General features: G+C 52.6%; 1 protein-coding gene across 1 annotated transcript; it reads right to left on the reverse strand.

The window, feature by feature from the left end:
* Positions 1 to 13,357: 13,357 nt before the first annotated feature.
* On the reverse strand, positions 13,358 to 14,029 carry LOC311202314 (dnaJ homolog subfamily C member 9-like; the record flags this gene model as incomplete). The annotated part of the gene is made up of 1 exon (XM_084276882.1): positions 13,358 to 14,029. One exon carries the CDS (start codon positions 14,027 to 14,029, stop codon positions 13,358 to 13,360), a length of 672 nt encoding a protein of 223 aa, XP_084133008.1.
* Positions 14,030 to 15,199: the final 1,170 nt, after the last annotated feature.

The following is a 15,199-nucleotide window of genomic DNA, read 5'->3' on the forward strand; positions in this document are numbered from 1 at the left end:
CTGTGGTTGTCTATGGGTCCCTATGGGTCTCTGTGGATCTCTTTTGGTCTGTATGGGTTTCTGTGGTTCCTTATATTTTCATATGGTTCCCTGTAGGACTCTATGGGTCTCTGTGGGCCCCTATGAGTCTCTATGGGTCTTTCTGGGTCGATGTGGGTCTCTTTCAATCTCTACGGGTTCCTTTAGGTCTCTATGGGTCTCTATGAGTCCCTGTGGGTCTCTATGGGTCCCCCTCTGACTCTGTAGATCTCTATGGGTCTCTATGGATCCCTGTGGATCCCTATGTGTCTCTATGAGTCTCTATGTGTCTCTATAGGTCCATAAAGGTCCCTATGGGTTTCTGTGGGTCCATGTGGTTCTCTGTGGGTCTTTAAGGTGTCCCTGTGCATTCCTATGGGTCTCTGTGTGTCTCTCTGGGTTGCTATGTCTCTGTATGGGTCTCTATGGGTCCCTATGTGTCTCTGTGCATCTCTGTGGGTCCCTATCGGTCTCTATGTGTCCCTGTGGTTCTCTATAGGTCTCTATGGGTCTTTATGAGGCTTTATGCTTCTCTGTGGGTTCCTGTGGATCTCAGTGGGTCCATCTGGATCTCTATGGGTCTCTGTAGGTCTCTGTGGGCTCCTATGAGTTGCTCTAAGTATCTGTTGGTCTCTATGTGTCCCTACGGGTCTCTATGGGTCCCTATAGGTCTCTGTGGGTCCCTGTAGGTCTCTGATGGTCCCTGTGGGTCCCTGTGTGTCCGTATTGTTCTCCATTGGTCTCTGTGGTTCTCAATGAGTGTCTATGGGCCTCTATAGGTCCATATGGGTCTCTATGGGTCCCTATGGATCCCTGTGGGTCTCTATGGGTCCCTAAGGGTCCCTGTGTGTCCCTATTGTTCTCTATGGGTCTCTGTGTGTCCCTGTGGGTCTCTATGGGTCTCTACGGGTCCCTGTAGGTCTCTGTGGGTCTCTTTGGATCCCTGTGGGTCTCTCTGTGTCCCTGTGGGTCGGTATGTGTCCCAGTGGGTGTCTCTGGGTCTCTATGTGTCCCTGTGGTGATTTATGGGTCTCTATGGGTCCCCATGTGTCAATATATGTTCCTATGGCTGTCTGTGGGTCTGTATGGGTCCCTGTGGGTCTCTGAGCGTCTCTATGGGTCTCTGTGTGTCTCTATGGGTCTCTGTGGGTCTCTTTGGGTTTCTATGAGCCTCTATGTATCTCTGTGGGTCCCTAAGAGTCTCTGTAGGTCTCTATGGCTCCCTATGGGTCTCTGTGGGTCTTTATGTGTCTCTGTGTGTCCTTCTATGTCTCTAAGGGTCTCTCTGGGTCCCTAAGGGTGGCTCTGGCTCTCTATGGGTCTCTATGAGTCTCTATGGGTCGCTATTAGTCCCTGTGGGTCCCTATGGGTCCCTACGTGTCTCTGTGGTTCTCTGTCTGTTTCTATGGGTCCTTATGGGTCCCTATGGCACAAGCGGCGCCTGCCGTAGCTGCCGGTGGTGCCTGGAGGCCCTGGGGTGCCCCCCACTAAGGGTGCCTGGGCTGCAGGGAAGGGCTGCTGCTGCTGCTGGGCAGGCGGTGGGCACAGGTTGGCTGAGCCTGAGAGAGAGACAGGAGCGCTGGGCGGTGGGCAGCTCTGCTTCAGCCCCCAGGAGCGCAGTGTCCCTGGGCTGAAGGCTCGGGCTGGGTCCTTCCCTGGGGGTAGACGCTGTGGGGAAGGACAGAAGTCTGCAGGGGCCGGGGGGCCCCTGGGCCGGGCTGTGGCAGCACCATGGTCCCTGGTGATGGTTGGTTGCTAAGGACTCTCTGGAGTCTCCAGGAAGTGACGTAGGGACTGCCTGTGTTCTGCCCCATCCCATCTGCCTCCCAGCCCCTCCCGGGCAGGGCAGGGGCTTGGGGGTGCCCTCAGCCCCCCCCAGCAGCTCTTGGGGGCTGTGAGGGGAAAGAAAGGTCCTGGCAAACAGGCGAGGTGCCTGAAGATCAGACCAAAGCCCTTGTCGCTCCAGCCTTTAAAAAGTGCAGGGGCTGCTCAGATGGCCCAGGAATGTCTGGACACATTACTGTCCCTCACCAGGATCCCAAAAATCCCATCCCTGTGGCTTTTTGGGATCCCCTGGAGCAGATCACCGGAGCTGTTGGGGAACTCTGGGGTCTCTCCAGGAGTCTCAGGCAGACTGCTTGAGGGGCTCCCAAAGCTCCCCGACACAGAGCTTCTCCTCGCTGTGCAACCAAAGAGGCCTGGCCACCCAGAGCTGCTCGAGTGGCCCCCACAAAGCCCTTTGACACACCCATAAGCAATCGACTCCCCACATCCACCTTCTCTCCTGATCGTTCCTTTTGTCTTTTTCTCTTCACACCCTCCACCCACCCACCTCTTCCTCTTGCTCTTTCTGTTTCTCTTTCTTCTGATTTTTTCTTCCTTCTCCCACCCCCCTTCCAGCCCCATCCTCTGGCTCTTCCTTCATCTTTTTTTCTTGGGTTATTTCTTTTTCCCTCCCTACCTGCCCCTTTCTCCTTGTCTTTTCTTGGGCTTTTAGGACTGGTTTGGTTTGGGATTTTTTCTCCCTGACAGTGAAAGGAAACAACAAAACACCCCCACTGCGGGACCACACGTGTCAGACACATCACACCACACAGTGCCCACAAGAGACTGTACAGAGCACTAAAAAATACAGGCAACAGAATGATGGAAACTACAACAGAAAGTCCCCTGGGGAGCAACACAAAATACACTGAGCAATAGGATGGAGAAATGAACAGCGTGTGACACAGCACAGTGCAGACAGGACAGTGCACACTGTCCTGGGCAATACAGGCCCTGCTGCCTATACCGTGCCTACCTGACAATAACATAAATATAAAAAGATGTCTATATATGCATTTAAAGAGTGATATAAATATATATATAAAACCATAAATCATCAGGCAATTAGACAGCAACACATATTTGGGCCCAGTGGTACACGCCACCCGCATGTCATCGATGCCTTCTGCTGTCTCCTCAGGTTTTGTTTTTCCAGTTTTCAGCTGTTTTTTTTTTTAAATCTGCTGGTTTTTAGATTCCAGCTTGCCCCTTCCACCTGCCTCTTTTATTGCTTCCTGCCCTGTGCTTCTTTAAACCCTTTTATTTTTCTTCCAGCCTGCTGTTGCCATCTGCTGTTTCTTTGGGTTTCCCTCCCACCGCTTCCACCTCCAATGATTTTTCCTTTTTGCCGCCTCTTCATCTCCTTTATTTTCTGCTGGCAGCTCCCTGCTCACACCTGCACTTCTTACTTTTGCTTTCCACCCACCCGCTTTCTTTTGCATTTTAGTTTTTACTTCCTTCCTTCTGTTTATTCCTATTGTTTCACTTCCCCATCCAACCCCCTTTCCAGGAGTTTCCTTCTCATTTCTGGTTTTGTGTGGTTCATTTTTCACTTCCTCCCCTGCCCGCCCCCTCCTACTTTTCTTGTCTTGTTTGGTTTTGGATTTGTTTTCATATTTCTTTGCCTGATTCTTCCTGCTCTTTTCTTTTTCTTTGGAATTGCGGTTTCATGTTCATTTTTTCCCCTGCCAACCCCCCCCTGTTTCCTGCTGTTTCTGTTCTCTCTTTGGTTCCCCCTGGTACCTTTCCGGTGATGACAGAACTTGGGTGGTGCCGTGGCCAAAGGTGGAGCTGCCTATGGAGGCAGGTTTTTGCTTGTCCACTCCCCCGTGTGATGGAAGAAGCAGCTGCCTGGAGCCTTCTCCAGACCTGTGTGAGGGAGAGGGAGCGGTGACTGGCTGGGGAGACTCGCAAGGCCCCCACCAGCAAGCGGGTCCCGATGGCCAAAGGCCCCCAGCTCTTTCCTGAGCACGCTGGGAATTTGTGTCTTGGCTCTGGGTACCCACTGAGCTGCTGCGACAGCAGGACGGGCTTGAAAAGCAGGGAGGAGCCTTGTTTGTGTGAGGTGACCCGGGACAGCTGGGCACAAGGAGCTGGGAAATGCTGTGGATTCCCTGGGCAGGCGTCAGGCAGGCGAGAGCCGGCACGCTGCCCGGGCTTGCTGAAGCCCTGTGCCAAAAGCGCCCTGGGGACAGGGGTGAGGGGGATTCTGGCAGCGCCCGGGGTGGGCGATGCGGAAGGTGCCTGGGGGCCAGAGCAGAGCGGGGTGCCATAGCTGCTGGTGGTGGCTGGGGGCCCTGGGGTGCCCCCCACTAAGGGTACCTGGGCTGCAGGGTAGGGCTGCTGCTGCTGCTGGGCAGGTGGTGGGCACAGGTTGTCTGAGCCTGAGAGAGAGACAGGAGCGCTGGGCGGTGGGCAGCTCTGCTTCAGCCCCCAGGAGCGCAGTGTCCCTGGGCTGAAGGCTCGGGCTGGGTCCTTCCCTGGGGGTAGACGCTGTGGGGAAGGACAGAAGTCTGCAGGGGCCGGGGGGCCCCTGGGCCGGGCACTTGGGCAGCACCATGGTCCCTGGGGATGGTTGGTTGCTAAGGACTCTCTGGAGTCTCCAGGAAGTGACGTAGGGGCTGCCTGTGCTCTGCCCCACCCCAACCGCCTCCCAACCCCTCCTGGGCAGGGAAGGGGCTTGGGGGTGCCCTCAGCCCCCCCCAGCAGCTCTTGGGGGCTGTGAGGGGACAGAAGGGTCCTGGCAGACAGGCGAGGGGCCTGAAGATCAGACCAAAGCCCTTGTCACTCCAGCCTTTAAAAAGTGCAGGGACTGCTCAGATGGCTCAGAAATGTCACGATGTACCGGTGTCCCTCACCAGGATCCTAAAAATCCCATCCCTGTGGCTTTTTGGGACCCCCTTGAGCAGATCACTGGAGCTGTTGGGGAACTCTGGTGTCTCTCAGCGTCCTTTTGCAGACTGTTCGAGGGGCAACCAAATACCCCCAGCACTGTGGTGTTCCAACTGCTTCCAGCCTCTCCCCCCCAGCCCAGAATCCCTCCCTTCCACTCACTCCTTTTCATTTCTCTTTGGTGGTTTTTTCCCTACTTCTCCCCCCGCCTCATAACCCACCTGCCCCAGCATGAAACTGATTGTGCTCTTCATCTGCTCTTCTTTGCTTCCTCCCCCCTTTCTCCTCTTTTATTTTCCTTTCTTCACCCCCATCTCCAAACCCTTCTTCACGCTCTTTCCTTCTTTGGTGGTGGTGGTTGTTGGGGGGTGTTTCCATGTCATCCCCCCCCTGCTGCTTCCTGCTTTTTCTTCTGTTGTTGGTGGTTCTTTTTCTCTTCCCGTCCCTGTCCCCACCTCCTGTCCTCTCCTTTTCTTGTTTTCTTGGTTTTGGGGTTTTTTCTTCCCTCTTTCCTGCCCCTTCCACTTGCTGTTTCCTTTCTCTTGTTTTGCTTTTTATTCGATTCCCCCCGTGCCTTTTGCCCTTCCCTTTGTTTGTGCTTCCCGACCCCTCGCCCAGCCCTTTTCCCCGAATTTGTCTCTATGTGTCCCTGTGGGTCTCTGTGGGTCTCTGTGGGTCCCTCGGTGTCCCTATGGGCTTCTGTAGGTCCCTATGGGCTTCTGTAGGTCTCTATGAGTCTCTATGGGTGTCTTTATGTCCCTGTTGGTCTCTATGGGTCTCTATGGATCCCTGTGTGTCCCTACGGTTCTCTATGGGTCCCTGTACGTCTCTATGGGTCCCTACGGGTCCCTCTGAGTCGCTATGGGTCTCTATGAGTCCCCCTGGGTCTCTATGGATCTCTAAGGTTCTCTGTGAGTCCCTGTGTGGTCCTAGGGGTCTCTGTGGGTCTCTATGAGTCTCTATGTGTCTCTATGGTTCCCTGTGGGTCTTTATGCATCTCTGTGTTTTCCTATATGTCTCTATGGGTTCCTGTGGGTCTCTATGTGTCACTTTGGGTGTCTGTGCATTTCTATGTGTCCCAGTGGGTCTCTCTGGGTCCCTATGGGTCTCTATATTTATGCTTCTCTATGGGTCTCTATGGGTCCCTCTGTGTCCCTATGGGTCTCTATGGGTCTCTTTTGGTTTCTATGGGTCCCCGTGGGTCTCTACGGGTCTTTATGGGTCTCAAATTGTCCCTATGGGTCTCTATGGGTCTCGATGGGTCCCTTTAAGTAGCTGTTGTTCTCTGTGTGTCCGTACGGGTCTCTATTTGTCCCTATAGGTCTCTATGGGTCCCTGTGGGTCCCTCTGAGTTGCTGTGGGTCTCTATGAGTCCCCCTTGGATCTCTCTGGGTTTTTAAGGGTCTTTATGATTCCCTGTGGGTCTCTATTGGTCTCTGTGGGTCCCTGTGTGTCCCTGTTGTTTTCTGTGGGTCTGTATGTGTCCCTATGGGGCTCTATGGTGCTCTATGAGTCTCTATGGTTCTCTGTGGGTCCATATGGGTCTCTTTCGGTCTCTATGGTCCCTATAGGACTCTATGGGTCTCTGTGAGTCCCTGTGGCTCTCTGTGGGTCCCTCTGGGACTCTGTGGATCCCTGTGGGTCTCTGTGTTTCTCTATGGTTCCCTCTGGGTCTCTGTGGCTTACTATGTGTCTCTATAGGACCCTATGGGTCTCTGTGGGTCCCTATGGGTCTCTGTGGGTCTCTAAGGGGTCCCTGTGATTCTCTATAGGTCTCTATGAGTTTCTATATGTCTGTTTGGGTTCCTATGGCTGTCTATGGGTCTCTGTGGATATCTATGGCTCCTTGTGGGTCTCTGTGTGTCTCTGTGGGTCCGTATGGGTCTCTATGTGTCACTATGAGTCTCTATGGATCCCTGTGGGTCCCTGTTGTGTCTCTATGGGTCCCTATGGGTCTCTATGGGTCTATGTGTGTCTCTATGGTTTCCTGTGGGTGTCTGTGAGTCTGTCTGGGTCTCTATGGTTCTCTATAGGTCTCTGTGTGTCCGTGTAGGTCGTTATGGGTCTCTGTGGATCTCCACAGGTTTCAATGAATCTCTGTGGGTATCTATGGGTGTCTATGGGTGTCTGCGGTTTCCTGTTTCCTCTATGTGTCCATATGGGTCTCTGTGGGTCCCTATGTGTCTTTATGGCTCTCTGTGGCTCCCTATGGGAATCTATAGGTTTCTATGGGTCTCCATATATCCCTGTTGGTCTCTATGGTTCCCTGTGGGTTCCTACGAGTCTCTACGAGTATCTATGAGTCCCTATAGGTCCCTATGTGTCCCTAAGGGTTTCTATTGGTCTCTGTGGGTCTCTGTGGGTCTCTCTGGGTCTCTCTGGGTCTCTGTGGGTCTTTATGTGTCCCTTTGCATCGCTATGTGTTTCTGTGTGTATCTCTGGCTCTCTATGGGTGCCTATGGGTATCCATGGGTTTCTATGTGTCTCTGTGGTTCCCTGTGGGTCTCTATGGGTCTCTATGGGTCCATATGTGTCTCTTTGTATCTTTAGGGATCCCTATGAGGCTCTGTGTGTCCCTATGCGTCTCTATGGGTCAATCAGTGTCCCTGTGTATTTCTAGGGGTCTCTATGGGTCCCTGTGGGTGTCTATGTGTTTCTATCTCTCCCTCTGGGTCTCTATGGGTCTCTATGGGTTGCTGTTAGTCTGTGTGGGTCCCTATGGGTCTCTATGTGTCTCTGTGGTTCTCTATCTGTTTCTGTGGGTCCTTATGGGTCCCTATGGCACAAACGGCGGCTGCTGTAGCTGCTGGTGGTGGCTGGGGGCCCTGGGGTGCCCCCCACTAAGGGTGCCTGGGCTGCAGGGAAGGGCTGCTGCTGCTGGGCAGGCGGTGGGCACAGGTTGGCTGAGCCTGAGAGAGAGACAGGAGCGCTGGGCGGTGGGCAGCTCTGCTTCAGCCCCCAGGAGCGCAGTGTCCCTGGGCTGAAGGCTCGGGCTGGGTCCTTCCCTGGGGGTAGACGCTGTGGGGAAGGACAGAAGTCTGCAGGGGCCGGGGGGCCCCTGGGCCGGGCTGTGGCAGCACCATGGTCCCTGGTGATGGTTGGTTGCTAAGGACTCTCTGGAGTCTCCAGGAAGTGACGTAGGGGCTGCCTGTGCTCTGCCCCGCCCCATCTGCCTCCCAGCCCCTCCCGGGCAGGGAAGGGGCTTGGGGGTGCCCTCAGCCCCCCCCAGCAGCTCTTGGGGGCTGTGAGGGGAAAGAAAGGTCCTGGCAGACAGGCGAGGTGCCTGAAGATCAGACCAAAGCCCTTGTCACTCCAGCCTTTAAAAAGTGCAGGGGCTGCTCAGATGGCCCAGAAATTCCATGACGTACTGGTGTCCCTCACCAGGATCCCAAAAATCCCATCCCTGTGGCTTTTTGGGACCCCCTTGAGCAGATCACCGGAGCTGTTGGGGAGCTCTGGGGTCTCTCCAGGAGCCTCAGGCAGACTGCTTGAGGGGCTCCCAAGGCTCCCCGACACAGAGCTTCTCCTTGCTGCGCAACCAAAGAGGCCTGGCCACCCAGAGCTGCTCGAGGGGCCCCCACAAAGCCCTTTGACCCTCCCATAAGCAACCGACCCTTCCACAAGCAACCGACCCCCCCACATCCGCCTTGTTTCCTGATCGTTCCTTTTGTCTTTTTCTCTTTACACCCTCCACCCACCCACCTCTTCCTCTTGCTTTTTCTTTTTCTCTTTGGTTGGGTTCTTTTTACTCACCTGCCTCCAGCCCTTTCCTCTGGCTCTTCCTTCTCTTTTTCTTCTCCCTACCCGCCCCTTTCTCCTTGTCTTTCCTTGGGGTGGGGTTTTTTTTTTTGCTGTTTGGGATTTTTTTCCCCCTTTTCCCCTTTCCCTGTCCCTTCCTCCATCTCTTTTCTCTGTTTTTCTTTGGAGATCCCCAACTTCTCCAACATCAGTCCTTTCCCACGGGGATTTATCTCTTCCCCAGCTTCCCCAGCGTGGGTCACTGCTATGGGTGCAGTCATAAAATCCCAGAATATTTATCAGGCCCAGACTACTCCATCCTGTCCTTCACAGGGTCAGAAGCCCCCCCGCTCAGCAAACCTGCTCCAGCATGGATCTCTCTGTCCCTCGCTCATCTCTGTGCCATAGTCTCTCTCTGTAGGCTGCAGGTGCTGCCAGGGGTTTTCTCCAGTGTGGGTCACAGCAGCTCCTGTCTGTCTGCCCCTGCTCCAGCGTGGGGCCTCTCCACGGGCTGAAGGTGGGGTCTGGGCCTTTTCCCTGGGCTGTGGGGGGACACCCACTCCACCAGGGGTTTCTGCAGGGGCTGCAGGGGCATCATTCTCTCCAGCACCTGGGGTGCCTCCTTCCACCCCCCTCACTGGCTTTGGTGTCTGCACATTTTCTTACATCTTCTCACTCCCTTTTTCTGGGGGTACAAAGCAGCTGCTTGTGGGTTTTTCCCTCCTAAGTGTGATTCCCAGAGGAACCCTGACCATCACTGATGGGCTCAGCCTCCGTCAGCATTGACTCCAGCCTTGAGCTGGGTGGTGTTTGCTCTGTGGAGCCTGCAGAGAGCTGCTGGCTGCTTCTTGCAGCAGCCCCCTCTGCAGCCCCCCTGCTCCACCTGAACCCAGCCACGCAAAACTACAACAGGCACTAATGAACTTTGCTATAAAATGAACGATGCCTCAGTTCACTTCTCTGATACCCAAACAGCTCCCAGTCAGCGAGCTCAGGTACTGTATTTGATCAGGGAAGAACAAATACCAGATGTGTTTAGAATATATTTCCTTTCCAGTCTTCACATCTCCCTTCTTGCCAAGTGTTTTCCTTTTGTCCTAGGAGCAGGTTGCTGTTGGGGTGATTCAGTGCTGTGAAACCTGACAGTCTCAGTGTCATTTATTCCCTTTCAGTGCTTGGCCTTCAGCTGGTGCTGGTTGTCTGCTCTCTGCCTCTGGCTGTGTGAGAACCTGGGAGGAGCCATCGATGGTGGGAGGATGAGTTCCTGCTGTGAAGAGGACAGTCACTGTAGGAAGACCCTTACCTGATGTCCGGTCAGTAGTCTTGGTGAAGTCTCTGCCTGTGTCTTTGTGCCATGTCACCTGTTCCCAGAGAACTGTAGGATGGGTTTTAATCCAAGAGTTGGCTGAAGGGAAAACTCCAAACCAAGATCACAGCCCTTTTCCCAAGGTGCTGTGATTGGAGACCTGGAGAACGTGCTCCTTAGTTCCCAGCACCGTCTGATCCCTGTTCCTTCCTTGGTCAGCAGGTGGCTACTAGTGAGCTGGCTGCATTTATGGGACCACAACTTCCTCCTCAGGTGATGAAGGTCATTTGGGGGGGAGATAATGAGACCAAATTGACAGCGGTGTAGGGGTTTACTGTGTGGCTCAGGCTTTGTTTCTTGAAGTACAGATTGGCTTTCAGTTGTCTCACCTTACCTATATCCTTATTCTACAGAAATCATTGGTTAACTTTATTGATTCCTTTGAATATAAAGAGGGGAGGGTAATGCTCAGCGTATTTATGTTCTTTCCTGAAAGTCCTTATCATGGTTTTTTGAGTCCAGGTCCATAGCCAGTAGCCACTGTTTTAATACAGAGCCCATAAAGCTTCCCCCAGAGATCAAGGCACACACTGTCCTAGTTACCTATTGCTAATGGCCTGAAGGGGCTTTATACTCTCAGAGCTGCTGTAACTCCTTTAACATCAAAATCATCTTCTAAGCTACAAGAAAAAAACTAAAATTTTTTTAGGGTGGCTAAAACAAGCTGCTGCAGATGCTTCTGCATTTTTCTGTAGCCTTTTGGTGTAGCTGGTTCCGTTGCAGAAGTTGTTCACAGCCTGGAGGCAGAAAACATTGACACAAAGGTACCGTGACACTTGAGGAGCTGCATGAACAAAGGCCTCCCCCCCAGAGTCTAATATGTCTGCTGCAGGCTGGGCAGTGTCCCTTGTGGCACAGTGTGACTCCTTTCTGGGCAGTCAGTAGGTCTGGTGCACTTGTGGTCCATGGAGAATGAGTGCCAGGTGAGCCAGAGCCGGGTCCGGGAGGGGTGAGAGGGCTTCTGGCCCATGGGTGGCAATTGCCAGAGGACTCAGTGTAGCTGGGAATGTCCGTGCGCTTCCAGAGCCAGGGTCATTTCTCCTGCTCTGTGGCTTTTTGGTTCTTGCTTGGAAGGAAAGAACAAAGCCGAGGTACACATGAGCTGACCCCCTTTCTGTTGCCAGCCATGAAGGTGCCTCTCGGCGGGGTTCTTCCTCCAAGAGAGCCACGTGTCTGGGCAAGGTCGTGGTCCATCCAGCTGTCTTGTGCATCTGTCTGTGAAGCTGTCTTTCCCTGGGAGCATTGTCTTTTGTACCCCAGTCTGCTGGCTGTCTCGTTCAGCAGGAATACTTGACAGCTGATGCAGCAGGATGTAACCGCTGCCTGGCAAGGTGGTTTTATGCCCCCAAGGAGCTGAGTGGGGATAAGGCCATTTCTAACTGGAAGGACTCTAGGAAGGGCTGACCCCTTTCTGTTACTGAGTCTTTGTGCATACACACACACAGACACACACACACAGACACACACAGACACACAGACACAGACACAGACACAGACACACAGACACACACACACACAGACACACACACACACACACACACACACACACACACACAGACACTCCCACACACACACACACAGACACAGAGACACAGACACACACACACTCTCTCTCTCTCTCTCTCTGTCTCTCTATTTCAGGGGGTCCTTCTTGAGGTTTTTTTCAATTTTCTTACAAGTGTGTCAGTACCTGGTGTTTTTCCTCCAGCATCTCTGCTCTGCTGCGACTGCTGGGTCTCATGGTCATCCTGGTGTGGCCCCAAGTGACTCAGCTGTGCTGCAGAATGTGTCTGGGCTTGGACTGCTGTTAAAACATCAGATGAGGGAAAAGCCTGGATGAGAACTAACAGTTTTCTTTTCCGTGCTGTGTCCTTGCTTACGTTGAGCAGAGTGACTGTTCTCCATGTCTGTCAGGGACATCTTTCTAGTCTCTTTCTGGTCGGAGCTGTGCAGTCGTGTTGGGCAATTTGATGGGGACAGAGAGGGCTTTAAGCTGGGGACTGTGAAACCAGACCAGGTGGTTGGTGTGGCGGTGAATGATGCAAATATCCTCCTCTCTGCAGAAGGGCTGAAGGATTCGGTTCCCAAGGATATGCTGTCTGACATCAAAGCACTTGACAGGTCTGAAAGGGGTTGGGTTTGGCTGAGCAGTGGCAGCTGCAAGTCAGAACTGAACACGGCAGGGATAGAGCAGTGCGTAGGTGTAGTGTGTGGCCATGGTCAGCCGTAGCTGTCCTTGCTGCCACGGGAGCTGATCAATCCACCACCTCTTGTCAGCCTGTTCCGGCACCTCACTACTCTCTCTGTAAAAAAACTTCCCTCTAATATCTAATCTAAACCTTCCTTCCTTTAGTTTTAATCTGTTCCCCCTTGTCTTACCATTGTCTACCCTTTTAAAAAGTTGATTCCCCTTCTGTTTGTATGTTCCTCTCAGGTACTTGAAGGCCTGAAAAGAAAGAAGATGGAAGTCTTCTTCATGCTTTTAGCAGAAGAATGTAACACCTTATTTTTGCAAAGAGGGGGAAGGACATGGAAGTGGAAGCACGATTCATTGGAAACAAAGAGTGCCTGCAGATCTCAAATAAGATCACAGCAAAACCCCAGCTCGCTTGCATCCCTCCTTGCTGCAACACTTCCCCCCCCCCTCCATGTTTAACAGCAATAGTATGTTCAAATCCTCAAAATGTGGGAGTGGGCTTAAATGATAACCCATCCCTGAATTTAGCATTTATCTACTAAAACTGTATCCTTTGGAGTAAGAGTGAAAAAACAGGCAACAGTGGATAAAGCAACATTACATCAAAACAAAAGGACTGTTAGTTAGCAAAGTACCTGCTGCAACTCCAAAGGTCAAATCCACCATTCAATGAAACTCTGATTTTCACACCGGACAAGCTGCATCTGAATGAATGTGACAGAGGTGGCAATGAAACATTTGCTGTATTAACAGCATCCTTTTAATGCCATTCCGAATTCCAGAGACAGAAGGTCACAGCATAAACATCCCTTTTTTCAAGAGACATTTTTTCCCCAACACGAATACAAAAAGAGAACATCAGCAACCAACAAAAACACTACAAGCAAGAATAAAGACTGAAAAATAATGGGGAATCGATAATATTTTGTTATATAGCATACAACAAGCAATTCAAATAATGGTAAATAACTGATAATGAACATCAGGAAGCACTGCAAATGTCATGGGGCTTTTCGCATCATGGGATCACATGAGGTACTGCGGATAGAGAGCACAAGGCATTAGTTGTCTAAGGAAATCAGGATAAGCACTGGTTTCCCAGGCACGGCAGTGAAAACAGAATTTCAGGGAAGAATTTGAGGAATAACAAGGGAAGGAGATACTTAAGGGAACTCTGTTACTGACAAGTGGAGGAGACAGCACACAACACAGCCAGCTCCCAAAAAAATTAATTATTTTTTCTTCTTTCCTCCTTTTTTAGCATTGTTGCTGTATTTTGCTTCCAGTTGTGCCAACAAGCCCTCCGTTTCCATTTTTCAATGTTAATTTCTGCTTTGAATCAGCGCTTTCACATCATCTTCTCCATTGAGGCCCGCTTCGTTCTTCATCTTTTCTGCCTCTCTCGCTTCTTTTTCTGCCCAGCGTTTTCTTGAGAACCTTTTCTGCTTCGACTCTTCTACAAAGCCTCGGTGGGATGGGACTTCTCCGAAATCGATGGTGTTTTCTGTGATTTTCCATATTCTGGGTTTGTCTGTATAGTCCAGGCACAGCCCAGACTCCATTACCCTGTCCATGTCCCCCTCAAAATCCACGTACGCTGCTTCAGTACCGGCCAGCTCTTCTTGAGAATTTTTATAGCTCTTTTCAAAGTCTTCAGTGTCTTTCAGAGAGACCTTCTTGAAGAGCAGCTGCCAGTCCTCCTGCCAGTCCCGCTCGCCACGAAGGGCCTTGCCCTCCTCATCCCCCGTGCCCTGCTCATCGTACACCGCGCGCTGCTCCGCGTCGCTCAGGACGGCGTACGCCTCACCCAGGATCTGGAACCGCCGCGTCACCTCCTCCTTCGCATCGGGCTCAGCGCGATCAGGGTGGACGCGGAGCGAGGCGCGGTGGGAACCGCGGTGGATCTCCTGGGCTGAGGCCTCCCGGCGGACGCCGAGGACGCGGTAAAGGTCCGAGGAGCCGAAGGCAGCCTCGCTCTGCTCCAGCAGCCCCATCCCACTGCGGTGCCGGCACCGCCCCCGCCCGCTAAGAGCGCACCAACAGCCGCTGCTGTTAGAAAGTCTCTTAGTTAAAATGTCCTCATTTCCAAGTGCTGCATGTTCGGTCTGGCTGAACCTTGTGGACAGTACAAAGGACCTGATGTTTGTTGCCTCTCTGGCTAGGGGGGTGAAAAACCATTAGAGGGAAAATGCACACAGAGGTGCGTATGTGCAACATGCATGTCTGTATTTTTTTGTTCTTGGGCACCAGTTTGCCTGTAGTTCGCTCTGCTTTCCCCAGAGGTACACAACAGCCCTGCTCTGCTTGTTGGCATTTTGATCCCATGTGTGTGCACGTGTGCGTGCGTGTGTTCTGTATAGCCCTCTCCCTCTCCTTAGATGCTCAGTCAAGCCACTAACTGGCCCTGAATGACCTGTCCTCTCAGTTACATCATGTGCAGACACAGATGGGCCCCAGGCCTATGGCCTCTCCAGTAGCTGTGCCTTCTGCCCACCAGCCCAGCCCTTGGCTCCGACCTCCCCAGACTCTCCTGTATGTGGCCCAGACTCGGGGCCTTTCCTGGTTCCCACAAGTGAAGCTACTTGTCATCTATGCTGGCCTGGTGTCTTAGGGATGGCACGGGCTTCAAGGAACTGCAGCCCCTTCTCCTGCTGCTGCCACTTGGATCTCTGTGCTGCAGGACTCAGAACCACCATTACATAAATAAGCCAGGACAGACTAGTGGTCAGCATCCCCCAGTGAGTCCTATTCCAGGCAGAGGCACTTGCTTGGACTGTTAGGTGATACTTGTGGCCCTGTGGGGTCCCTCACCCTGGAGCCAGGCCTTGGGCTGAGCAATGACCTTGCTTGGAGCAGGGCCGGGCTGCTCCCCTGGCACTGCGCTCCTGGGGTGTCCCAGTAAAGAGACAGGTGGTTGAAGTCGTCCTCGTCAAAAGGCCTGTCTCATGAAGATATGTCACCAAGTTTTCTGCCCTTTTCAGAACGCAGCTTAGCTTGGTGCACTCCCAAAGAAACTTTAGCTTGTGAACTGAACAAGAGCCCCCTCATTGTCATCACAGCTTTCCTCGTGTAGTCAGGGTGATAGGTTCTCCTTGCAGAAATGCCAAAAGTTCAACAGTCATATAAAAGTTTTAGCTGGAATTGCCTTTGGTTTTGTAGAGAAA

The sequence above is a fragment of the Gallinula chloropus genome, assembly GCF_964237585.1.
Source record: "Gallinula chloropus genome assembly, chromosome: 29".
NCBI lineage: Eukaryota > Metazoa > Chordata > Aves > Gruiformes > Rallidae > Gallinula > Gallinula chloropus.